Source organism: Periplaneta americana, chromosome 7 (genome assembly GCF_040183065.1).
Source record: "Periplaneta americana isolate PAMFEO1 chromosome 7, P.americana_PAMFEO1_priV1, whole genome shotgun sequence".
NCBI classification, from domain to species: Eukaryota; Metazoa; Arthropoda; class Insecta; order Blattodea; family Blattidae; genus Periplaneta; species Periplaneta americana.
The window spans coordinates 144,973,890-145,000,799 of record NC_091123.1 but is presented as its reverse complement, the minus strand read 5'-3'; the positions used below and the strand labels follow the sequence as shown (position 1 = coordinate 145,000,799).

At 36.6% G+C, this 26,910-nt stretch overlaps 1 protein-coding gene across 4 annotated transcripts; it reads left to right on the top strand.

The window, feature by feature from the left end:
* Positions 1-437: 437 nt before the first annotated feature.
* Tsp97E (Tetraspanin 97E) lies at positions 438-26,117 on the top strand. Of its 4 annotated transcripts, none has more exons than XM_069831437.1 (7): positions 438-791; positions 6,307-6,474; positions 7,881-7,979; positions 12,129-12,263; positions 15,626-15,751; positions 20,459-20,551; positions 25,681-26,117. In XM_069831437.1, exons 1-6 carry the CDS (start codon positions 732-734, stop codon positions 20,531-20,533), a joined length of 663 nt encoding a protein of 220 aa, XP_069687538.1. In that variant the 5' UTR covers positions 438-731; the 3' UTR covers positions 20,534-20,551; positions 25,681-26,117. The 4 variants fall into 4 exon arrangements, with proteins under 4 accessions (XP_069687538.1, XP_069687536.1, XP_069687537.1 ...); XM_069831435.1 differs by having other exon boundaries at positions 20,459-20,559; XM_069831436.1 differs by having other exon boundaries at positions 20,459-20,563.
* Positions 26,118-26,910: the final 793 nt, after the last annotated feature.

Genomic DNA, 26,910 nt, shown 5'->3' with positions numbered 1-26,910 from the left:
GCAAGTGATTGCTTGCTTCGTTCAAGTAATGCCTGCCCCCAGAGGAGTCATTGGCCCTAGTCCTCTCACATACCACTTGCGCAGAGGTCTTGTTTCGTCTTTCTGCTCCACAGATTCCTGGGATGGACCATAATGCTATGTAGAATGCACGTGGAATTGTGACATTGCACCCTGATACCGCAAATTCATATATTATGTGGTCTACTCTGAAACGAAGATGGCAATACAAAGTCTCTCTGATAATAATAAACCTTTGAAGTGTGCTGTGAAGAAAAGAATTTCATTGCAATGCTATAATACTTAAATCCCAACCCCAAAATTGCGTAAACCGATAAACCCAATCATTTTCGTTCATTGAACCAAATACTGCACAAAGTAGTAAGTTGTATTACCGGCTGAATAACAAACGATTGATTTGTATTTTGTGTACGTGACACTAGATGGCAGACCTTGAACAAATTGTGAAAACCTAAATCGTTGAGCTCTATAAAAATTAATCATGCCAACTACAACACTAGATAAGTTCAAATTTTGTCATTTTTACGAAAAAATAATCATTAAACTTGTGTAGGAAAAAGGAAAAAACATGGTGCGCATGTCGAAAATCGGAGAAAAATGTTGGTAGTACTGAAAGTGGCCATTGCAGACAATTCGCGTATATCTCTTCGTGTGGGCATTGATCGTTGTATTTAGTTTACTTTGTGTATTAAGTAATATTTTATGTGTTTGCCATGTGCGGAGGATTTACGTGTTCCAAAAATGCTCTCACAGCATTGAACATCTTATATATTGTATGTATTCATTTTACTTTACATATAAAATAATGTTAAATAGTGAACTTGACAGAAGGTCAAGGAATGTGATGAGAATTATATGATTTTGTGTATGCGTGCAGCCTGAATGTGTATGCAATGAGGGGGCGTAACTTTTGGAAATGTGTAATTATCGGTTTATACAAGGAGAAGACACGGAATATAGATTTATACTTACATTGAGCCCTATCATAATGCACACATAGGTATAATCGCATTATTTACACAAGTATGATTCATTTTAGTGAGGAAAATACTTTCCGAGTAAAGTACAACGTTAAGAATCATGCCAATCATTAAGCGGTCGTTTATTTTTGTTTCAACATTTCGCTTAGGGCTACGGTACTTCAGTCAATTTTGAGTCGACATATTTTGATAAGTATTAATTTTAGGTATAATTTAGCCGCAGCTAGTTGAATAAAACGTCACATGTTGATTGTCACAGATTCGTGTATGTAAGATGTATAAGCGGAGTACGAAGGCAACTACCTCAGTACTAGTTTAGCCGAAAGCTCAAAATGATCATTATTAATGCTGCATTTCCCTCCTGAGGAATCAGCTCCCATTCTTAAATGGTCTCCCTCAGATTCTGTAGGCTGTCTGGTCTGGTCTGGATGATGCTGGCGGATCCTTCTTCCCAGTTAGTTAAACAGATGCCTGATGGAATCCAAAGCTGGGCTTTGAGTAAACCATGCCATGATATGAGTTTCCACATAATCCAGGCACTATTGCGTACATCGGGCCACATGTGGCCATGCACTGTCGTTGTTAGCACGAAACCATCACCAATAAATGGAATAAAAGGCACAACATGCTTCTGAAGGATTTCCTGAATATATCAATGAGCAGCGTAACGGTCCCATGTTCCATGAAGAGGACTTCCGTCCTTGTCTCAGGTTTATTCCCATCCACACAGTCACAAAACTGTCTTGGAATATGGTCCTGGACGAAAACTTTCAAGAAAATACCTCTCCCGAGTCCTCCACACTTTTTCTCTGCCATTTCGCGACTGGAGACAAAAATCGCATCATCAGTAAAGAATACTTGCTACCTACCACTGTTGCATTGTCAGCCACAATATTCTCTTACATAATGCAGTCGACCTGTCAGGTGAGTTTCGGACCCATCGCAGTTCTTTTGGAGAGAATATTGGCTTCTTCCAACCTTTTTCAGACTCGCTTATTTTGACCCTTCAAACTTGCTGGAATCGATTTTGAGCTTCACTGATTGTGACATAGTAGTCACAGAGAAACTGTAGCAGTAGGAACTGATCATCCCTAACTTTTCCCGAGCCTCATCCTGGTCTCCTTGGGTAGGTTCCAGTTTCCCTCTACCATCGTACAGTTCTGGAAATCGTGAAAGGTGTAGTTCCCAAAAGTCCTGCAACATAATACATGCTGCGCCCATCCTCCAGTAACTTAATGCAACAAACACCCTTAATTTCTGTTCCTCTCTCAAAGTGAGAGTCGAAGTTTCACAAACATACAGAACATCTGGTAATATAGGCTAACTGTTTTATAAATTCTAACTTTCAGATCTCTTGACAGCAGACTAGATGACAAAAGCTTCTCAACTGAATAATAACAGGCATTTTCCATATTTATTCTGTGTTTAATTTCCTCCCGAATGTAATTTTTATTTGTTACTGTTGCTCCAAGATATTTGAATTTTTCCACTACTTACTTACTGGCTTTTAAGGAACCCAGAGGTTCATTGCCGCCCTCACATAAGCCTGCCATAGGTCCCTATCCTGAGCAAGACCAATCCAGTCTCTATCATCATATCCCACCTCCGTCAAATCCGTTTTAATATTATCCTCCCATCTACGTCTCGGCCTCCCCAAAGGTCTTTTTCCCTCTGGCCTCCCAACTAACACTCTATATGTATTTCTGGATTCGCCCATACGTGCTACATGCCCTGCCCATCTGAAACGTCTGGATTTAATGTTCCTAATTAAGTCAGGTGAAGAATACAATGCGTGCAGTTCTGTGTTGTGTAACTTTCTCCATTCTCCTGTAACTTCATCCCTCTTAGCCCCAAATATTTTCCTAAGCACCTTATTCTCAAACACCCTTAACCTATGTTCCTCTCTCAAAGTGAGAGTCCAAGTTTCACAACCATAAAGAACAACCGGTAATATAACTGTTTTATAAATTCTAACTTTCAGATTTTTTGAAAGCAGACTGGATGATAAAAGCTTCTCAACCGAATAATAACAGGCATTTCCCATATTGATTCTGTGTTTAATTTCCTCCCGAGTATCATTTATATTTGTTACTGTCGCTCCCAGGTATTTGAATTTTTCCACTTCTTCAAAGGATAAATTTCCAATTTTTATATTTCCATTTCGTACAATATTCTTGTCACGAGACATAATCATATATTTTGTCTTTTCGGGATTTACTTCCAACCTCAAAATTACAGTAGGCAATGTAACCAATATTTGTGAATAAAAAAATAGCTAATCAAACAAGTGAAACAAAAACTTCCTTCACAAGTTAAATTATTATAATGATCAAAATCACATTCGTTCAAGCAGGCCTACTAAAATCGTATAAATAGTGAAACTTATCTTTAATTAGTAAATTTTTTATGCATGGGCTACTAATTATATATTGCTATAATGTATACCAAAGCTATATTAGGGGGATGGCTCTTTCTCCATAACCTGGCAACCTGACGACCTGATAAATTGTCAAATTTTACAGAAAATATGTTTCCCTAAAATGAAATGTCCTTCATATCTTAAGGAAACAGTCCCATTAGTAACAGATTTTAAAATCTAATTTAATGCCTATTTCATACCCCACATTTTTTATATTAATATATTTTCAGTTACAATAAAACACCATACTTTAAAAAATAAATGCGAAACATTTTTCTATATTGATAACAAGGTACAAAGTTTAAAAATGTCGATTAATTTGTTATGTATGGGACACCATCTTCATTTTTAACAGAATACCACTAACTTTTAAATTGGATAAATCTTGTCAATATATGGTATGAAAGAGTTTTAAGTACATGTCTTTGAAAGCATAGGTAGAAATATTTCAAATATATTATTTAAAATTTAAGTCTTTTTAAACTTTGTCCCATACGTAAACAAACATTTTCAAGCTCCTTTTCAAAATTCTGTACATTTTTGCAAAAGTACCCATGGATCTAAGTAATACAGATTTCACACTTTAAAAATGATATATTACACAATTGTCTTTCGCTCATTTTATGTTTGGTCTCTTCAGAACAGAAATACTGTGGCTTCACCCATAGTTCCTTGGCAGATCAAAAACGTTCTTGTAAACCAAAATCTATACAATGCGATGTATAAGTAAGAATTCCAATAGGGAATATGCATTGCGAGACAACTGCATTAGAACTCCTCAACAGTACGGTGAATTCCAAGGCCGACAAAATGATTTAGGTCAACTTTGCTTTACAAACACTAGCAAAACAACTTACACAACTTGGAATGAATGGATGGAGTTTAGTGAACTAATGAAGCACTGGAACTGACACTTCACTTTATAATATTGGGAGATTATGTGATATCAGAAAAATACAGAGCCATTCATATGCATTTAAAAACTTACCTTCATGCAGGATGGTGTTACACCTCATATTCATTGTGCACTTGAAGTTTCGTTTGTTGCTCTTCTAATACTGAAGAATTAAAGAGGACATTTACTTAAACCCAGAACATTTTGTTCTAAATTAAGTACAGAGCTTGAAAGAGATGCTGGTAATGATGGCAGAACAAAATGTTTTTCATATTTAAATAATAACTGCTTTAATAATGAAATAATTATAATATAATAATAATAAATAATAAGATGGCCTCCAACATTGTTTTCCAATTACAATTCATTTCTGAGGAATACGAGATGGAAATTTCAATTAACAAGAGTAAAGTAATGGGATTCATTGGAAAACGTCATCTCCGCAGCAAAATTTGCGTTTATAATAAACCTGTACAACAGGTCTCATGTTTTAAATTTTTGTGTTATCATTTGAGCTATGAACAAGAAAAAGATATTTCTACAAAACTGAATTACTTCAACTATGCAATGAATACCATTAATAACATTTTCAAATGTTTTCTTGTCCAAAAACACAAGAATTAAAATATTGGCGAGACCTGTTTTCATATATGGAAGTGAAGCTTGGACCATACGTAAATGTGATGAACACCGAATCACTGCCAATGAAATGAAGTTTTTAAGAAGAACTAGATTAGACAAGAAAAATTTGGATATTTTGAAAGAATTAAATATTGACCCAATTTTAGAGAAAATTCGAAATTACTGACAAAAATGAAAATCTCATATACTCAGGATCCCTAGAACAAAGATGCCATGCCAAGCACTAAATTACCAGCCATTAGAAACAAGATCTTTGGGCTGTCCGCTGAAACGATGGAGTGAGACCGTAACAGGCCACCAGGCTTAATAGAAGAAGAAGAAGAAGAAGAAGAAGAACATATGAGTAAACTCCATTCTTTTGTAAACGAAGTGGTGTTTTATGTAAACCTTGTTTTGTAACGTAGGCACCGACTTCTTTGAAATATTTGGGGGAGAAAGTAGGGCAGGGCTCTGCACAAAAATCCGAGAAAACTTTAAATTGCTATTTTTCATATAGGGCCTACTCATGAAAATTGCCTAACCTAAGATGACTAAAAACTATGACCCTTATTCACTATTTTTTCCCTTTTCACTGCTTTGCTTACCCTTTGTTGATTCTTGCAGCTATAGTGAACATGAGCTATTACTGCTGCAACAAGCCAATTTATCATTCTGTTCTCATTCATTGCAGTTTTATTTTGGACAGTTTTCTTTATTAAAAATTTATCAATTTCAATACTTGCATTGTAATCACTGATGACTTAATAAGCATCACCTGCGATTATGATCATTACAAGACACGACCATTGAAACTGAATGTTGATAACAGTTACTTTTAAATTTCGTAACAAATTTAACTGATATTAGGAAAAAATACAGCCTTATACACTGTTAACTGTTAATTACATATTATTTCTGCTTGGTAATACTTGGCCTTATGAATATGACTTACTGTTCGATCGCAGTACCTGATATATTTGTGAAATGTGGATCACAGACAAGGAATGGAGTCACCCTTGCATCATGTATGGGAACTCATCGATCTCGAATGCAGGAGGAAAGAAAGGGAAGGGGGTATTGTGAGTTGCGTCACTAACAAGCCCATTGCAGTAGCTCACTATCTCTATGGATATGAAGTAGCCGCTTTTGGCTTATATCCTAGTTCATCTTTCAGACAAATTAATTATATTTTTTTTACTACGAATCTCTCTTCAAATTATTTGGAGGCGCCAGGTTCCTCTATTAATTTTATTGAGGGTGGCGATGCCCCTAGTTGTTTAAGCTGAGAGGGTAGAAAGTGATTTGGCCCCCGAAGTCGGCACTTAAGTTTTGTAATAAGTTTCAGGTTGCTTGAAGTTTTGCTCTTGTTTCAGCTCGTTGCTTTCATCCTGATTGGAGTTGCAGTATATGGCCAGGCCTCCGCAAAGGTGACGGACCTGCCAATCGTGGGTGGGATCCTCGCTTGTGGTGTGTTTCTGATCCTCATCTCTATCCTTGGACTCATCGGTGCCATCAAGCACCACCAGGTGCTGCTGTTCTTCGTATCCTTTAAACAGCCACTGTGACGCATGTGATGAGCACTGGGTCTCATTTTTCTTATTTGATTTATTTTGTACCATAGATCTTACATTAGCAATGAAGCTTTAAGATGTGGAACAGGTCAAAATTTTACAAGATTACGATTTTTTGGCGAGAGATGTAGTGAGATGAGGCCGAGGATTCGCCAACAGATTACCTGGCATTTGCCTTATAGTTGGGGAAAACCTCGAAAAAACCCAACCATGTAATCAGACTAAACGGAGATGAAATGAAGTGAGGGCAAGGACTCGCCATAGACCACTCAGCATCTGACCCACAGGTGGGGAAAACCTCGGAAGAAACCAACTAATCAGACCAAACGGGGGATCCAACCCAAGCCCAAGCGCAGCTCTGGATCAGCAGGCCAGCGAGTCTGCAGACTGAGCTGCATTGGTGGCTCTACTAAAAATATACAGTACATAGCGAATCAGGTTATTAAATTTACAAACCCAAACAATTATTCATCAGTTGAGCTATACTATATAATACATAGCAATTAAGTTAATTCAATTTAAAAGCATAAACAATTCAATCAGTTGAGATATACAAAAATTGATAGTACATATCAAGCAAATTACTTCAAATTACAAGCATAAACAATTCATCAGTTGAGCTATACAGATTACTATTCCATTTAAAGCGTATACAATTCATCAACCAGACTGTGACACTGATTGTGATATACTGACATGGTGTAGGATGAAATGGATTACAAACTAGATGTCTGTCATATCAGCAGAGTTGGACACATTGAGTATTTGTGAGATATATAAAAAATTTGGAGAGTTTACCTACGTTTCTATTTAATAAAATGTAGTAGGCCTAGCCATTGTGTATTTAATTTGTGGTAAACTTCCAAAATGCCCCATGGACAAAAAAAAAAATGGTGTATTTTATGTAATATTCTGTGCATGATATTGGAGAAATACTTACTACTGTTGAACAAGAGGACATCACAGCAGATATACCTTATTAACAGTTTCTGTAGTAAAGCTGTAAAATAAATCCCAAAGTTGACGTAACACAATGGTGTTTCCTTTCTCCCTTTCTCAAATTTTATAAATTTTTTTGAAGCTTTTAAGGCACGAGCACACCAATTGAAACAGGTTTGTTCGGATTTTTATTATAGTATCGTTCACATGTCTGCATTTCCAAATTGATAAGCTAGTAGTGTTATTATTTACCAATAGAGCGAACACCACAGAGGTGGTCAGCGAACACATTATTTCCATGTGTTCTGCACTATACCTGGGGGAGGAAGTATTTTTAATTGCGTTAGCTTTGAGAGAAGAAAAAAAAAAACAAAATAAGCTTTGTGTCATCAGTGTGCCCAACTGTAGCTGTCTGCTTATTTCCTTAACAATTTCAGTACATGTTGATCCTATTCCTGCTCTTCCTGGTGCAGTTCAGCGTGGCCTGTGCCTGTCTTGCATTCAACTCTGAGCAGCAGCATCAGCTGGCTGAACAGGTGACGTATTGTAATATTTGTCAAAGATAAGAATAAAATGTCATGCAAGAACTGTTCGCTGAAGGCTGATCATGATAGTGCTATTTATGAGTCAGTGGTAACCTTATGTTCTGTTATTAATTTTACTCCAGCTCTGTTAATTAGAAACGTTCATAAGTCCTATTTACATTAAGATAAGGCCTGTTTATTTTTATGATGAAAGGGTAATGGAACGGAGAAAAATTCTCTCCGACATCGGGATTTGAACCCGGGTTTTCAGCTCTACGTGCTGATGCTTTATCCACTAAGCCACAGCGGATACCCATCCCGGTGTCGGACAGAATCGTCTCAGTTTAAGTTCCAACTCTTGGGTTCCTTCTAGTGGCCGCCCTCTGCACTACGTCATAGATGTCTATGAACATAGGACCGAAGTCCACACATGTGCTGAGGTGCACTCATTATGAGTGACTATTTGGCCGGAATCCGACAGAATAAGCGCCGTCTTAAATCATGAAGTGATTTACGCATGTCATATATATGTTATTTTAATGTACCAATGTACATATGATATTTCCATGCAGATATTCTGCGTCATCATACGATGAAAGAGTAATGGAACGGAGAAAAATTCTCTCCGACATTGGGCAAATAGTCACTCATAACGAGTGCACCTCAGCACATTTGTGGACTTCGGTCCTACGTTCGTAGACATCTATGACGTAGTGCAGAGGGCGGCTACTAGAGGGAACCCAAGAGTTGGAACTTAAACTGAGACGATTCTGTCCGATACCAGGATGGATATCCAGTGTGGCTTAGTGGATAAAGCATCAGCATGTAGAGCTGAAAACCCGGGTTCAAATCCCGATGTTGGAGAGAATTTTTCTCCGTTCCATTAATCTTTCATCGTATGATGACGCAGAATATCTGCATGGAAATATCATATGTACTTCGGTACATTAAAATAATATACTGTTTATTTTTGCTTCTGGTACAGTGTTGATAATGTGTGATGAAAGATAAGCTGCTTAGAAATTGTAATTCCAGGACAACAAATGTTAAACCAAGGTCTATTCATTATGACAGCAGAATTATTTCTGTTCTATAGATTCAATTTATTAAGCCATTAGACATACAGTGATGGGCTTCGTCACAAAGATAGAAGGGGGGAAAAACAATACATTTGTAATACATATACAGTGTGTTAATTAAGTGTGGAATATTGCTAATAACCCTTTATATATTTATTTTATGAAAAAATACCAAAAACAAAAGTTGGAGATATCTAACTAAAACTTATGGCTGTGATCTCACAAAAGTATTGATTCGTGTACAGGGTGTGGCAAAAAATAACACTTTTTTTAAATGGCACCCTAAGTTATATTAAATTTTACATATTTGAAATCTTCATTCAATTTTATATACAAATAGAAGTTTGACTTAGCATAAATGATGAATACTCTCTTGCAAATGTTATGGTTCTTTCAAATGCTTTGATAATGTAACACAAAATAAATGGTGCACCTCCACATTATGATAAAAAAGTAATGGATTTCCTCAACCAAAAGTTCCCTGGTAGATGGATTGGAAGAAGAGGACACATTGAATGGCCAGCTAGATCACCTGACCTCAACCCATTGGATTTCTTCCTGTGGAGTTGCTTGAAGTCCAGGATGTATCACGATAGACCGAACAGTATTGAAGACCTGAAATTAAGGATTAGTAATGAGATGGAACTGTTCACTCCTGAAACTGCGAGAAAGACAATGGACTGTTTTCGTGATAGACTGGGACTTTGTTTGGCTGTGAATGGTTCTCATTTTGAACATTTGTTATAATTTTAAGCATTCTCTGAAACAGTTATGTTATTGTTTTGTTCGTTTCATGGCTACTCCATATGAATACACGCATTTATTTTGTGTTACATTATCAAAGCATTTGAAAGAACTGTAACATTTACAAGAGAGTATTCATCATTTATGCTGAGTCAGACTTCTATTTTTATGTAAAATTGAATGGAGATTTAATATACGTAAAATTTAATATAGGGTGCCATTTAAAAAAGTGTCATTTTTTGTCAGTATGTCATAGAGCATGCACAACTGTTCTGGAGACACTGAACGACCATGGTGGTGTAAATATGATTGTATTAATGTCAAGAGTATTCCTTATCTGCCAGCTGTCTTGAGGTACCATCCCTAAAATAAAATTTTTAATTTCTGTAACAACTTGATCTGTATAAATTGTGTCAGCATGGGCTGTTAGCTGACTGTTGACTAAATGTGAAATTTCATTCTCCACTAGATCTAGGAGCAATTGCATCCCTAAAGCTGTTTTCTTATTTGTACTTTTTCCGTCATTTGGCTCAAAGCTTTCCATAGTGATTCAGCTGATTTATAGGCTTTCGCTGACGTTTCAATGTCTGTTCTTTCTTCTACCTGTAGCATTGCTTTATTTCTATTTCGTAACATACAGTAAAACCTCGATAAGACGCTGTTCAAGGGACCGCGTGTAAACTGCGTATTAACCAGGACCGCATATTAGGCGGGTATACTAATTTTGATTTATATACAGTATATATTAGCATTTTTCTTTATTGAAATACATGATTCATGAAAGGTAATATAGTATTACTGCATTATGTAATTCTGTACGTCAAAGACATTTACAATATGTACTGTACTTAATTCTTTCGGAAAAAAGTAATTTATAGTTGTTTGCCGTGTGCACGTACTCCAAGTCCTCATGTTTACCACACTTCAGTTTCCTGCGATTACATCCTCCCGACATTGCAGCTGTAGTGATTGAGTCGCGAGTTTTTATTATCGTTCTTAATATCGATGATGGGATTCCTAATGAATTAGAGAGTTGTTTCTGAGTAAGAGTACTGTTCTCATCGTACTTTCGTAAGATTTCCAATTTTTCAGACACAGAAAGCGCTTTTCGTTTAACACTCATTGTAATGACATTCACAGACACTTCAATATATACTAAAGGACAACAAACTGACCAGCAAAAGTTTCTAGAATTTTATTACGGCCGAGTGAGGAATGCTATTTGAGAGAGAGGGTTAGCAAGAGGGTGAGGTATTGTAACTGTATGTAGGCTTTAAGCGCGCAGGTAAAATAAGAGAGCGTAATACGAGGGTGGGGTATACTAAGGTATGAAGTATGAAGGTTTAAATGTGCAGGTAAAGGGTCGAATACCAATACTTTTCAGGTTAATGTCACCAGTGAGTTCAATGACCAAGATGTTTCATTGCTGTTACAATAGATTGCTGAAAATTACATCGAAAATATTCCACAAAATCAGTGTATTATGCAGGACTTGAGCGCAACAAACGGGGTATTTTATAAAGGCGTTATACATGAAATCTGCAGGGACCGGACAAAAAAAGCGTATTACACGGGATAGCGTAATAAGCGGGCACGTCTTATCGAGGTTTTACTGTAATTATTTTTTCTGTTTTTCAAGCCTACTCCAAAAACCTATTCCCAAGAAATAGATGAGTGGATGAGGTACAATATCAGAAGTAGGTTACATGTAAGCCACTGTCAGGGAGACGACCATGAAATGTAGAAAGACAATCTGAGAGCATTGGGGGGAAAAAAGTTTTATTTCTACTTTCATTTATTTTCAGCTTTTTTGTAGAAAGTTCTATGTTTCCAAGTAATTTGTTCATGGAGGGAAAAAGGCGAATCTGCACAAATGCAACATTCAAATTACCAGAGCATTATGACAGTCACAGTTTCATAAAGTTACTTTATAAGGGGAGGGGCGAAATGACTTGTGGTCACCCTAGCCAAATTTTATGAACTTATATGAAACTGGTTATGACAAGATGTTATTGCGAGAAGAGCCTTTGTTTTCTGAGACTTGTCTCAATTGACATTCGAAGTTTTTTGTGCAATGTTCTTTCTTCAATGCACAGAACACAAAATATCAATTTGATAATTTTGGTGTCAGTAGTTTTATAGCAATGAAAGCCTCTCTTTGGTATCTGAATCATGTTCAGTACTACACAATTCTCGTATCTTCGGGATGCTTACATAGAATCTGTGCAGACAGCAGTGTTTTGTGAATGTCCCGAGTGTAAGGTTAAATGTAGGAATTGTATTATGTGAGTACTCAGTATTATTGAGTGCAGATAGTTATGTATGTATGTTTGCACAGGGCTGGAAGACTATGAACCCCAATATCAAGCAAGAGATGATGCAGATGTTTGACTGCTGTGACCATGATGTTCATGATGATACTATCACGACCACGATCTCGTCTGTGACAGTATTACCTGAATTTCAATGCCAGGTGAGTCTTTTACTCTTGTCTTGTCACGTTTCCCTCCTGAGTAGAAATGGGGAAAAGGCAGAATTATCGTAATGTGTGATGTAAAATAAGAGAACACCCATAAAAATTTGTTTTTATGCCATGCACTTTTAAAATCAAAGTGTAACCAGATGAAAAGTCATTCACTGCACCCATGAATATTTTTCAGTGCATCCAGTTTTTTTAAAAAGTCTGGGCACTAATTTATTGTGAATGAAACTGTTCTCAAGTTATATTTTTAAAGTTGTACTGAATTGTTAAAATACCATTCACAGATTCTGGTGTCATTCTATTCCGTTCCTTTATCATTGGCCTTGCATGAGAGAAAACACTCTCTCAATATTCCCATTGTGTGCTGGAACTGAAGAACAAAACTGAACTGACTTTCACAACTAAGAGTGATTTTTAGTGTTGTTGTCCACACTGAAACATCTCGACCATTTTTCATGAGATAGCAAAGAGGAGAACTTAAAATTAATTTCATTTTGTTTCACATAACTCTGAAGATTACAAAAAACATAAAAAAAACATGGCATCATCAATATGTACATACCCTTTGAAATCACAAAATCATTCCCTCTGTTTAGAAAACAACTAAACTTTTCATTTCATCAGTAAATTTACATTTTCATTTTGGCATTCTTGTGATCTTCGAACCAACTATGGTATGAAAAAACTTTGATTCAGAATAACTCGACTCATCACTCAACCCAGAAGAGCACGCAGACCAGATGACTCACTTCCACTGCAGACAAAAAGACAGCCTTTCAAGCTTACGATAAATTCATATTATCAACATTTTCATGTTGGCACTTCCGGAGCAGTCATATATATTCGATATATTACACAAAGCGCATCTGATATTCTGGAAGTTTCTACTAAAAAAATTTCGGGAAAGGCAAGAGTTATTACTGTATATTTGTACAAGTTGGCCAACATTTGGAGGTGGAGGGTGATGTTGGCCTCTGAAGTTTTGGTAGGATAAATTTCGATAAGTGCAAAAGAGTTTCTTGGAAACTACAGAATGAGTGAACTCAACTTAGGCTAGCATGGGAACAAGGCTAGTCGTAACAAGCATGAGGGAGCATTACCAGTGGTTGTCCAAAGTATAAAGCATGACATGACACGAGTGTGTTTAAAACAATATTTTTTGCTAATCTAGTATTTCAGGTAAAGCTCCCTGTAAAGCAGATTTGAATAATTTCAAGGGAAAAATTGTTCCGGGGTCGGGTATCGATCCCGGGACCTCTGGTTGAATGTACCAGTGCTCTTACCAACTGAGCTAAGCGGGAACTCCATCCAACACCGTCTCAACTTTTCCCTTTATATCCACACAACTCGCGTGGGCTGACGAAATGCCAGAGACCCACATCGAGTGCACACAATCTCCGTGTGACTTAGAATTGTGGTTTTCTGTTAACGTACACAGTAACGTATATATTATGCAAATCTACTCTTTCAGGTAAAGCTCCCTGTAAAGCAGATTTGAATAATTTCAAGGGAAAAGTTGAGACGGTGTCGGGTGGAGTTCCCGGGTAGCTCAGTTGGTAAGACCGCTGGTACGTTCAACCAGAGGTCCCGGGATCGATACCTGGCCCCGGAACAATTTTTCCCTTGAAATTATTCAAATCTGCTTTACAGGGAGCTTTACCTGAAAGACTAGATTTGCATAATATACTACTAGGTTCAAAAAGTTCCCGGAATTTTACTACCATTTTTCGTATTAATATATAGCAAGGGATATTATACATTTGTTTTGTTGGTAACATTCATGATGTCATTTCCTTAAAGTTTGCTGATAATGGCAATTATTGGTTTTGAGTTGTAGGCAATTGTTTATCATAGTGTTTTGTTTGTTCGTCGCATTTTGTAATTATGTCCACAGAGCAAAGTACAAACATCAAGTTCTGTGTTTTGCTGGGGACATGATCAGTATGGCTGATGAAGATGGTGATTTCTTAAACAAAATGAAACTGGTGCTACTTGTACGACCCAGTCCCTAAACGACAGTCATCTGAGTGGAAATCGAAAACATCTCCTTGGAAGCAAAAATTTCCTAGGGACACTTCCAAAGGCAAAGTTATTTTAAATGTTATGTTTTATTTAACGACGCTCGCAACTGCAGAGGTTATATCAGCATCGCCGGATGTGCCGGAATTTTGTCCCGCAGGAGTTCTTTCACATGCCAGTAAATCTACTGACATGAGCCTGTCGCATTTAAGCACACTTAAAGCAAAGTTATGTTGGAAGTTTTCTTCGACTCTCAGGGTCTCATGCACCATGAGTTCATTCCAGAAGGTCGTACTGTAACGAAAGAATTGTATGTAGAAACCCTCCGTCGCCTCTGGGACGCAGTGAGAAGGAAACGTCCAGAAAAGTGGGTAGAAAACAACTGGTTCCTTATGCATGACAATGCACCTGCTCATCGCGCAATTATTGTAAAGAATTTTCTTGCCAGGCACAACATAACTGCTTTGGATCACCCACCATACTCTCCTGATCTCTCACCACCTGATTACTTTCTGTTTCCCCATCTGAAAAGTCATCTGAAAGGACGGAGATTCAATGCTGAAGAGGTTATCGCAAACGCGACGAGAGCACTAAGACGGGTTTCACAAAATGGCTTCCAGGCCTGCTTCCAGGAACTCTACACGCGTTGGCAAAAGTGTGTTGTTGCGGAAGGCAACTATTTTGAAGGGAATGCTGTAGAATAGTGTTTAAGGTACGTTGTTTCTATGATGCTAGCAAATTCCGGGAACTTTTTGAACCTAGTATGTATATGTCACTGTGTACATTAACAAAAAACCACAATTCCAAGTCACACAGAGTTTGTGTGCACTCGATGTGGGTCTCTGGCATTTCGTCAGCCCACGCGAGTTGTGTGGATATAAAGGGAAAAGTTGAGACGGTGTCGGGTGGAGTTCCCGGGTAGCTCAGTTGGTAGAGCGCTGGTACGTTCAACCAGAGGTCCCGGGATCGATACCTGTCCCAGAACAATTTTTCCCTTGAAATTATTCAAATCTGCTTTACAGGGAGCTTTACCTGAAAGACTAGATTTGCGTAATATATACGTCCTGTGTACGTTAACAGAAAACCACAATTCTAAGTCACATTGAGATTGTGTGCACTCGATGTGGGTCTCTAGCGTTTCATCAGCCCACGCGAGTTGTGTGAATATAAAGGGAAAAGTTGAGACGGTGTCGGGTGGAGTTCCCGGGTAGCTCAGTTGGTAAGAGCGCTGGTACGTTCAACCAGAGGTCCCGGGATCGATACCCGGCCCTGGAACAATTTTTCCCTTGAAATTATTCTATAATTTTTGCTACTAAACATTTTTGTGGTTCTAGGCCGCGTGCTGCAATGGGACGCCCGAGTGTTCTAAGTGCCCCCACTGCATGGATAAGTTCCAGAACACCATCAACTATGCTTTCAAGTTGTGCGGTGGCATCGGCCTCTTCTTCAGCTTCACTGAGGTGAGTACAGATCAGGCTTTGAGTTGACTCAGGACACACCCATTTCCTCTGATGTCATCATTATTCATGTTTAATTTACATGCTTTTAACACTTATATATCGCTAATGATAATTAAAACTTGTTAAATTAACAACTTTAAAGAATCCCTTATATACAGAGACTTATCTGTACAGTCTTACCTCACAAGGGTATGTCTGAATTGGATAACTGGCCATCCTAGACTTACAGTTCAAAAGTCGTCATAAGAGGTCGTTGAAATTAATTAATTCCTTGTGGAGAAATGCGATCATTCGATAAATATTCCTTCATGGTTCTGTGATCATAGGAATGCGTGAGAATAGTTTCTCAAATCTGCACTTAATTATAGCTTGATGCCATTTCGCTACAGATAACTACTTAAAAGGAAATTACGAAATCTCGACCACATGTTCACAGAATTGTTTGTTTCTATGTTTACTTTTTCTCCCACTAAATTTGGAGAACACTACACTCTGAAAATTCAAGAAGCTGCAGAAGTCTGTAGACTTACCTCAAGGCCAAAAGTCTTAATACTTTTCATCCATACATGAATGGAGTTTCCTGTGAATTTAGGTTTTTACATACTTACCTAAACAAATGACATAATTTATTGAAACATATAATAATTTTGGATTTTTTGTCTGTGACAGATACAGGAAATAGAAGTGGTTCTTTTTTTTGTGGTTACAATTGTCTCAGTTACATAAAAGTAACACTTAAAAGTAGCTGTTACACATAACTCCTAAAGAGTTTGTCACAAGATGGGATTGAGTTATAAAAACTAGTTAAACGAAATGATTCAATGTAATTGTATTCTGTCGACTGTAGAGTTACAACAGCTACCATGATTCACAGCTAAATGAAATGAACTTGTAATGTTCATCGCAGGAATATGTACAGCAAATGTCTATTTTCTTATTAGAGAAATGTGTAAATGCTTAGTATTTTAAAGATAGATATTGGACACTTTATTTTCGAGGAAGGAAATTAAGTAATTACACATTAGCATGTTTTTATCTGATTGTATTTCTCTTCTGTGAAAGTTTATTGCAGTTTATTTCAGTTCAGTGATTCATTATAATGCTTTATAATATCTCTTTTTTGAAGATTGTGTGAAGTTTTGTTGCGTAGGTCATGTGATAATCCAAGGGTGATCCGTACACACAGATTATATTTACTCACCGTATCATTTTGCAAAAATCTGCAGTAAGTTTTGTAGTTATTTAGTTTCGAACTTTATGTTGTTCCTTCCTGTGCTAAGATTACATGCTGTTAATATTGCTTTGAGTGTAGTGTGATTAAAAGCATGAATACAACACATTCTTCTACTCTTTTACTTTACAGCTTCAGTTTAGTAAAATTTTACACCAGCCTCATTTTTACTTAAAATTACATGTTTAAAATATTTTAATTTTCTTATACAGGAAATACGAAGATAAAAGTAATGTGGTGCTGAAAAATCTGTTTCCTGATTTTCATGGACATGCACGTTTCTGATATCCTTAGTGTGGAAAAACTTGTTTTGGGTATAATGTGTACAGCGACTTCTAAATTATTGGTCGTATTTTGTTCATATTTAATATTTACGAATGAAGTGTTCTGGGAAAAGTACACATGAAATATAATAATTTTAAATAATAAAATTAACGAGTTTGTCTAAAATAAAAAGTGCAAACTAGCGATTTAGTCCAAATAAACTGTAACAATAATCTTTGTAATATTTTGTATTACATAAAGCAATACATGCAATAGGACAGTTTTCTAATGCTATGAATTATTTCTACTTCTTAGTGCAATTTTATCCCCTCTGGCCAATTGTCTGCACATGTAAAGAACAGTCCTTTCTTAAAGGATTAACAGTCACTAGTTATAAACACTCCTGTTACCCTTGATCGAATTTTCACAGAAATAATTAGAGATTGATAGATACTTTTATTGCTTTGATATAAATACATATGTGTAATGTCAATAAAAACAGAATCATATAAAAGTATTTGCCATGTTAAAATAATCATTAATACTATACATATTATGTACACAACTTTCTTTGAATAACAATTTCAATAATTCATATTTTAAATTTCTAGTCGATCTTGGTAACATATTATAAAACTTGGGAGACATATACTCAAAATTATTTTGTGTTGCCTTATATCTACATAATTCAAGTCTTACATCATTACAATTCGTCATATTGTATTCATGAAAATTCATATTCAATGTAAATTTATTCATTTTTATTTAATATACAATAGAAACGGCAGTATATACAGAGTGATTAAAATAACACTGGCAACTCTTAGTATGTTGTACAGGACAACAAAGTGATCATTTTTCAAGAAAGGACGCATGTCCAGAAATACATAGTTTGGACGCAGTGGGGTATCAAATTATGACAGTGCTTTGGGTGAGGTGTTGGGTTTGCATTCCTCATTTTGTCAAGAAACCTTCATAAACTCAACAAGAGCATTACATCGTGCATTAAATTACAAAAGAGGTTCGAATTGTTGAACTCCAACTTGATTAAAAAGAAAAATACCGACAGCGTGCAGGATGTGACTCAGGATACTGAACTGATCATTTTACAAGAGAAACCCCCTGGACGCCACATATCCAAATTGATGGATTGGTAGAGAGTGACCTGTTCCATGGCCACCACAATCACCACGTCTTAAACTCGACTATTTTGTTTGGGGTACTTTGAAGGGTATTGTTTACGAGACTTCTGTAACATCATAGGACAACCTTATTGCACAAATCCACGCAGCGACTGAAATGCTTAGCACACAACCGCACGTCTTAGACCATGTGCGCCAGTCTCTGCACTGCCAGTGTATACTATAATCAAGTTGGAAGTCGACAATTCGAACCTCTTTTAATATAATACAGGTGTGATGTTCTTGTTGGGTTTCTCTTGGGAGGTTTCTTGACAAAATTTGGAACATACACTCATCCCCATATCTGAAGCATTGTAATACTTTGATGCTAGGCAGTACTCGAACTATGTATTTCCGGACATAGGTCACTACTGGAAAAATTATCATTTTGCTGTCCTGTACAACATACTAAGAGTTGTCGATGTTATTCTGAATCAAATGGAAAAGAGAGCATATAACAAATTTTAAATAAAGGTTTACAATGTTCTTTTGTTTCAATGACACAGATAATTCTCATGGCTTTCTTTTGTAATTTAAAGATATTAAAAGAGGAATTATGATTATTCCATAATGAGATACCATACTATAGATGACTATGTATATATGTACTGTATAATATACAGCTAACAACACTTCTGTGGTCAATTTTTGATGAACTTCTTAATATGAATATACCTTGGACTATCTTGCTAGAAATCATGTTGATGTGACTATCCCAGCCTAAACTGATTTAATTAGTATACTCAAAAACTTAATATTTTTATCAACAGCATCACTTTTCCTATCAAAACTAAGTTTAAGATGTGAAACTTCACTCTTTTATTAATATACAGATACAGTGAAACCAAAGTAAGACGCTCTTCAAGGGAACGCATAAAAATACCATATTAAACGGGATCGCATATTAGCGAGAATGGGTATTTTTGGATTTTTTAAACTTTAACACAAAAGTATGAATCAGCATAAACATTTGTGGAAGAAATTTTAGTATTAAATACTGTAATTATGCAGGATAAAAAACGTTATTTTATTTTCTTTCCTTTCAGAAAATGTCAGAACAAATACACTGTCTTATCAAATGCAGTGCCCCTTTATTAAAAAGGTAAAAAATTATTTTCTGTCTTGCACTTGATCCAGTATTATGAATAAATTGCATTTTCCACACGATTTAAATCGAAAGTCACATCAGTAATTTGACTACTAGAAACATTAACGGATCTACGAATCACAGATACCGCGGCAAGGGCTTCGTTGCAAGAAGGATTTGGAACGTCTACCACTTCCACTTCCTCTTCGTCAATTCTTCACTGACAATGCGATTAAAAAACTGCCAGCAAGAAGGACAGGCTCTGAATACAGTAGTCTTGCAGGCACTCAAGGGTCATAATCCATTCTATTCTATTCACCAAACAAAGACTTCTACAAATCCTTGAATATGAGGGCGCTAGCGGTAAATGTAGAAGTTCAAGAAAATTGTCTCAGTATCCTTTAAAGTACGATATTTTCAAATTTTCAGCAGATGAAAGAGTGTATTAAACGGGATGATGAGCACATTAAGAGGTGGATTTTACATGGTTTTATATAGAGATATCAAGGGACCGGACGAAAAGAGCATATAATGCGAGATAGTGTAACAAACGGGCGTGTATTATTGGGGTTTCACTGTAGTTTGGACACCATTTCTTATATCGTTCTCATTTAACAAATCTTGAGACTTAGAATGATGATCAGCAGCTAGCTAAATAGCCACAGTAATGATTACTCTGTTATGGACAGAAAACACCTTTAATTCTTCAATGACTTTCTTATGGTAAAACACATGTGATTTGTACCGGGAATGAAGAAGACAAATGAAAGCTTATTCTCTTGAATGCTCAATACTGATAATATCTTTCTTAGTGTGACACTGTAGAAGTTAGAAAAGTAGCCTATTTTCTTTCTAAAGTAATAAGCTTAACCATAATGCTGACCAGTGCTCTGATACTAAATGCTTGTACCTTGTTGTGGTGATGGTTTGTTTCTTGTTTGCAGTTTCTGGGTGTTTGGTTGACTGTGCGTTACCGGAACCAGAAAGATCCTCGTGCTAACCCCAGTGCTTTCCTCTAACTAACACAGTGCAACCAGGTTGGGGTGTAGGTAATCTCTTCTTTGTAGTGCATGTTCTGTCTTCTGTGAGGTATGTGCTTCTGAGTGGTTCAGCGACAGTGACTCTTAAGACAATAATATAATACTCATATTCTTTTGTGTTCTAATGGATTTACTAGGAATATGACTCTGACAGTTACCTGCGGTTTTGTCAACAAAAATGAGAGTGAGAAATTTTGTACCATCCAGTCAAGCCTAAAATGTCAACTTTATATTGTTGTTAGTGATACTGATGCTGCTGTTTACCACTGATGTAGGGTTGCCATATTTGTAAAGATTCAGAAACAAAATTTGGGCAGCCTGAATTTTCCAAGTTTCAGTTATAACATACTGCACATGCTCAGTATGTTGCTGTATAAGTGGAAATTCAGCTGGCCCAAATTTTGTTTCTGGGTCTGTACTAGAATCAAGATCTGTGTTAGGCGTATCAAAAATAATTTTTGGGATGCATAAATGTTCCAGTTTTCAGCAAACAAGATAGAAAATGTCAAAATTAGCGTTTCCTTTCTTTTCACACGATTTTATTCTTTTGAGTTTAACTATACAGAAGCTCTAAAGCAGGCCTGCACAAGGTTTGTGCTCTCCGAGCCGGCTCACAGCTCATGAGCGGAATGCCGATATTACCTGCGCTCTGTATAAGGGTGGACTGGAAGAAGGGGTGATCTCATACAAAATATACACAAAAGGAAGTACTATTATGAGTGTTTATGAAATGAATTCCCGTTCAGTGTTTGCAAAACTATCTTGGACTATTATTAATTAATAAAGAAATATTTATTTTACAGAAATAATAGAAATTGTATAGCTACTTAAATGTGCAATATCATTTTGTTATATTTTTATTTATCAGTACATCAAAACGAGGTTTTATGCTGTTGGCAGCTGAAAGGAACAGTAGCCTACTGATTGCAATGAAACATCAGTTACAGATGTTCGATGTCTGCCTTTATTAAAGTTGATTATAGAAACCAGTTGCTCACAAATATAAATGTTGAGCCAAACATAGCAATTATTTTCATAGCCAGCCTGTGTAGCCGTGGATATTATTGCTTAGTCTTGTAAAACTCAATCAGGCTATTAGTATTATTCAAACGATCTTTAGCCCTTAGGTCACATTGAAGATCAACAAGTTCGAGCTGTAAATTGTTAAATGTTACGTTCTGTCTTTTAGATTCCTCCATTCTGTACTGTAGCAGTAGGTAAGCAATGTGAAACAGTTACTGAGAATAGGCCTACACACTGCACTCCACTAGATAACTGAGTGGTCGTTTCCCTCTCCTCTACCTACTAGCAAGTCTGTCATTCTGACGTATCTTCCTCTCCGTTTCGGCGAGCGGTAAACATGGCTCTCCTGCTCGGAAGGAGCGCGCACGCTCGTTGAGCGCTGTTTGTGCAGGTATGCTCTAAAGGGTTAAAAATAAATAACTAGACAAATACATACAACATTAAATTTAATGTAAGTTCACAATTGAAAAGTTCATATTGGATGAAACATGTGTTTCATTGGTATGTCAGGGACAAAGCTGTTTCCTCAAGTCTGGGTATGGTTATTGTTGACACTATTACGTACTCCATGTTTCCATCTGCTTCTTGCTTCAGAGTTTAATATTTGAAGTTCGTTTTATGTAACAGTATTGCCTTCCACTAAATTTCTTGATAATTTTAGAACCACTGCCCACGACATTCAAAACAATGTCAAAGAATATTAATATTTCTTGTTGGTAAGCCTTGTTATTAGATTACCAGTTACTCCGGATAAATAAGAATGGAAAATGTTTAAAAATATTGATGCAGTGGAAAATTATTAGGTAAAAATGTTGCAGTTTCTGTTAATTATATGCAATAGATAAATTTGTATACAAGTAAATAAAAGTATTGGTACTTCGATTATTTAAAAAAGTTTATGCTCGACCATGCCGAAATGTAGTAATTATACACCTGGTAGCAGACCTTTAATGCATGTCATTAAAGTACACCTACTCATTAAAGGTCAGGTCTTTCAGCCAATGACGACTCAGGTTACAACTGTTCAGCCAATGACAGGTCAGCTTTCTACCATTATAAAACCGCAAGTATCGATTATTCTCGGATATGCAATCGAAAGAGAATTAGCGAAAAGTCACGGAGGCTGGAAATCCAATACTGTCACAGAAGGTTATGTTCTGTTACTATAATAATTAGCGTTAATTGTAAATAATATTCAAATAAATTCAATTTGTCATCTCGTTTTTCAATGTCTAATTTAATTTGAATGTTATCTCTGTAGGTTCTTATGGCCTAGCAAGGTCAATGTGGACATTTGTTCCTCGGAAAAAATCAATACTTTCGCGTCTGCGCACATCTCACAACATACGGGACATTGGTCAAGATCAGATACAAAGAAAATTAATAATATCAAGTTAGAAATATGGTCGAGCATAAAAAGTCGTATGAAACTCGCCTATAATGGTAATTAAGAAGCTCGTATGAAAATTATGAAACTCGCTTGCGCTCGTTTCATAAATATCCATACCCGCTTCTTAATTACCTTCATTATAGGCTCGTTGCATAATGTACTATTAAATTATTTCATATTTAGTACTCCATCTAACACATGTACTGTAAGTTAATGACTTTTTTTTTGGTCCTTTTACATTTCGCACATTTTTAAAGATGTAAGTAAGGTGTCCTGGATTTCACTTTTCAAATATGGCAACCCTACTTTAATGATGATAAAACACTGCACTGAAGATGACTTTTGTACATGATTCATTCAATAAGAAATTTGTATAAAAGTTAACAGAAGTTCGGTTTTCTGAACTGCTGCGTTTCTCATCATTATTTTTGAAACTGGAAAAAGTGGTCTATTGTTGTTTCTTCTGTTTCTTACCTTTTGGCTTTCCTTTTTCTGTCTAATTTTTTCTCTCTTTTTTCTGTGAGTGTCATCCCCACAGGGTGGTGGGAGGTTAAGTCTCCCACTTGTACAGACAGTCAGTATTAATGGCAATAGGGACATCAGTCCTATGTGCATGCTGCCTTTACCCCCAAGGAAATTACCCTGGTTGATACTCTTTTCTATTAGAGGCTGAGGTGCAGCTGGAAGTATTATGGTAGATCAATAGGGAAAATCCATGACCCCATCGGGAATCGAACTCGCGACCTTTCAGCTTGCAGCATTATGCCTTAACAGCAACACTACTGCATGCCCCTATACGTAAACCTTTGTTTTCAGCAATGTTTGGGTGGTTTCAAAAGTATTCTGAATTTTCATCACAATCTTAAATTGGTATATCTTTCAAAGTTATGAATAACAACATCATCAAGACATATTATGTAAGGACTGAAGCAATGGATTAGATTTAATGAATTTTACTTTGATAAAGATCTCCCCTTTTCTTTTTTACACAGATATTCTTCCAATGCTTGGGTTTGGTAACAACATGCAATAAATCTAAATTTAAACTCTAAATTTCTCGAAGTCAAAGCCCTTTTTGTTGTTCTGCATTCCAAGGGTAGTAATCTAACTAGCCAGTTCTTCTAATATTTCGGGTATTGAAAGTGAAAACTTGACTTGTTTAGATTACTAGCTCCTTAGAAAGAATTAGGATTCATTATTTAGGACTTTCAATGTTATAAACAGGTTCCCCCCCCCCCCCCTACATAGATTACATAGAGTGGATTTTTATTGGAGTTTTTTTTTTTTTGTCCTAGTCTTTGGCATTTCCAGCTTTAACGTGCACATTTGTTGACTAACCTAATTTTTCACTTGTGTTAACATTCAACCTTAATTTGTTAGGAACGAGTTGATTAGCAGAGGCTGATAGCTTGTTTTCACATACTAAGTATTATCATCCCACTCATTGAGTTAACTTCGGTGTAATCAGCCTGGTTGGCGTAATTGGTATAGCCAAGGTTGAGGGTTCGATCCTGAGCCAGGATGGCATTTAAGTGTGCAGTTCTCTGTTCCTCGGCGTAAGGAATCACACACTCTTTGAAATTTGTTTTAATACGTTAATAACAACAAAATGCAAAATGAATGCCATCAGAATGTGCCATTTGTTGTAGTGTCCCATTCATCTTGTACATTAACTTACACAAAACGAAAGACGACTGACATCCGTACACGTTGTGTGTTGTGTGTTTGCTGTCTTAACATGTAAACAAGCCACAACAACTGTCGATGCCACAATCCACGTATAGTGGCCTGCACGTTTTCCGGACCTGTCGCCACTCGACTTCTTCCTGTGGGGAACTTTAAAGGACAGTGTGTACCAGAACATTCTGACAATACCAGATGACATGCAGCAACACATTCAACAGGCTTGTGTGTCCATTCAGCCAGCAACATGCCAGGCAGTCATACGTTCTTTCGGGGAACGCCTTTCAATGTGTATTAATGTGAATGTCACCATTTGGAACATCTACTGCGACTTTCAGAGCATAACATTATCACATTGGAAGTACGTTTTTGTTTCGCTTTGTTGTTGTTATTGATTAGGAAGGTGACATTGTGATACATTTTGAACTCGTCTTAATGTGTGTAATCAATGTAACATGATTAAAATATATAGTCCTGTTTGAAATATTGATGATGTCACGTGTATCTCGTACCATAATGTAGTTACATGCACCAAATTTTCACACTCATGTTAGCCCCTCGTTCTAACATAACTCTCAAAAACAAAAATTCCAATACCTATCCAAACAAAAAAGTTATAATAGGTGCACAAGGTAAATGGAACACTCTGTATATGCCTATCAATTCAGCATTTGACAAAGCTATTACAGTCCCCTTGTTTCTCTGTTGCTTAAATGTGACAACAGCGCTTCATTTCCGAGTTAGGGATGCAATTAAACTTTGCACTGTTTGTGTTGACCGTTGTTGGTGGTGAGCAATAATAAAGATAGACCGCTCAACGTTTGACAAGCCGAATGTTAACCTAACGAAAAGGACGATAATAATTTAGTCACTTGATTCTAATAATATTGCCATTGTGTGTTCCTCAGTAATGAAGTGCGGACATTTTAATTATAGGAACTACTCTCTCTGAACCACTCAGTTGTTTGTTTCCAGGGAAATTACAGTTACAGACTTCCACATGTTGGTAACGTTGCACTGTGTTTTGCAGGTGGTGGCAGCCGTGATTGCATATCGGTATCGCAACCAGTTTGACCCTGATGACAAAGCTGCAAGTGCCATTATTTCTAGACATCACAGTAACCGCGTGTACTGATGACATGGGAGTTCTCTGCTGCAGGCCTTGGTGGGACAGTCAGACCTGCAGCAGCTGACTCTTAGTGTGGTTGTAATAGTTTTCGTGTTGTGTGCCTATAACATAATTATAGACTCAAGGGAATCTCCCTCAGAATCTCGGCCACATTGCTTTGTGGATTCATTTCTGTATCGTACATAATTATTTATTGTTTGCCATGACAGTGTTACCAGTAATGAAGTGTAAATAACATTCCACTTTTATTTAAGAGACACAAACTTGTAGACATCCCTATGTATTTCCTGATCTCCCCTTTGACCTCGTTAAGTGTTATAATAAAGTAATAGACTGTAGACGTGTTTTTCTTAATTTCGCATGTTATGTCCATTGTGAAGAGTATCTGGGTATTCTTTTTAATAATTGAGACATTCTCTGGATTAACATTTAATGTATATTTAAGAGACATGATGAGAACCAATGAGCTAATACCACAGTCTAGTATATACAGTCGCGAAGCTCAATACGTAGTAAATATGCAAACATTAGATAGTTGCTCACCACTAGGCTCACTAATATCGCCTCATTACAGGCAATGCAAAATAGTACCGTCACAGTCTATTGTTTCTAGCACCCTCAAAACTCAAGCTTCGTGACTGTATATAGTAGACTGTGCTAATACATTGAATTGGGGATGAACTGGATCCGTCTATGCTTATCATATAACAAATAATGGACTTATTTGTCACATTTTATTGGGTTTAACGTTTTCGGCTCGAAGGAGCCATCTTCAGAAAATTATGCCTTGGAATTAAAATAAAAAACGGGGGTTTGTACATACGTGTTATGTGATATAATGTGAACAATAAGCAAGCAATGAGTCTCTGCTAAAAATAATTATGAACTCATAAATGATTAAAAAGTTAAAATAGGATAAAAGCTTATATAAGCTGCGATGAATAAAATATGTTGTTGTTGCATCTGGCAATGAAGCCATTAGCAGTCGTGCTTTCCAATACTTTTGAACTGTAGTTTCTTTTGATCTTAATACTTCACAGGTCTTCAAGTGATCTTTATTCATTTCTGCTGGATTGTTACACAGAACACATATGGGTGAAGCTGAGATACCTATTCTGTAGAGATGACTTG

Bases quoted from the DNA above. Each gene is read 5' to 3' on its own strand.
- Tsp97E (XM_069831434.1), top strand. From the start codon at position 732: ATGTGCGGAGGATTTACGTGTTCCAAAAATGCTCTCACAGCATTGAAC. The intron at 6,475-7,880 runs GTATCCTTTAAA...TAACAATTTCAG, and splicing joins ACCAGGTGCTGCTGTTCTTC to TACATGTTGATCCTATTCCT. The intron at 12,264-15,625 runs GTGAGTCTTTTA...TTGTGGTTCTAG, and splicing joins TACCTGAATTTCAATGCCAG to GCCGCGTGCTGCAATGGGAC.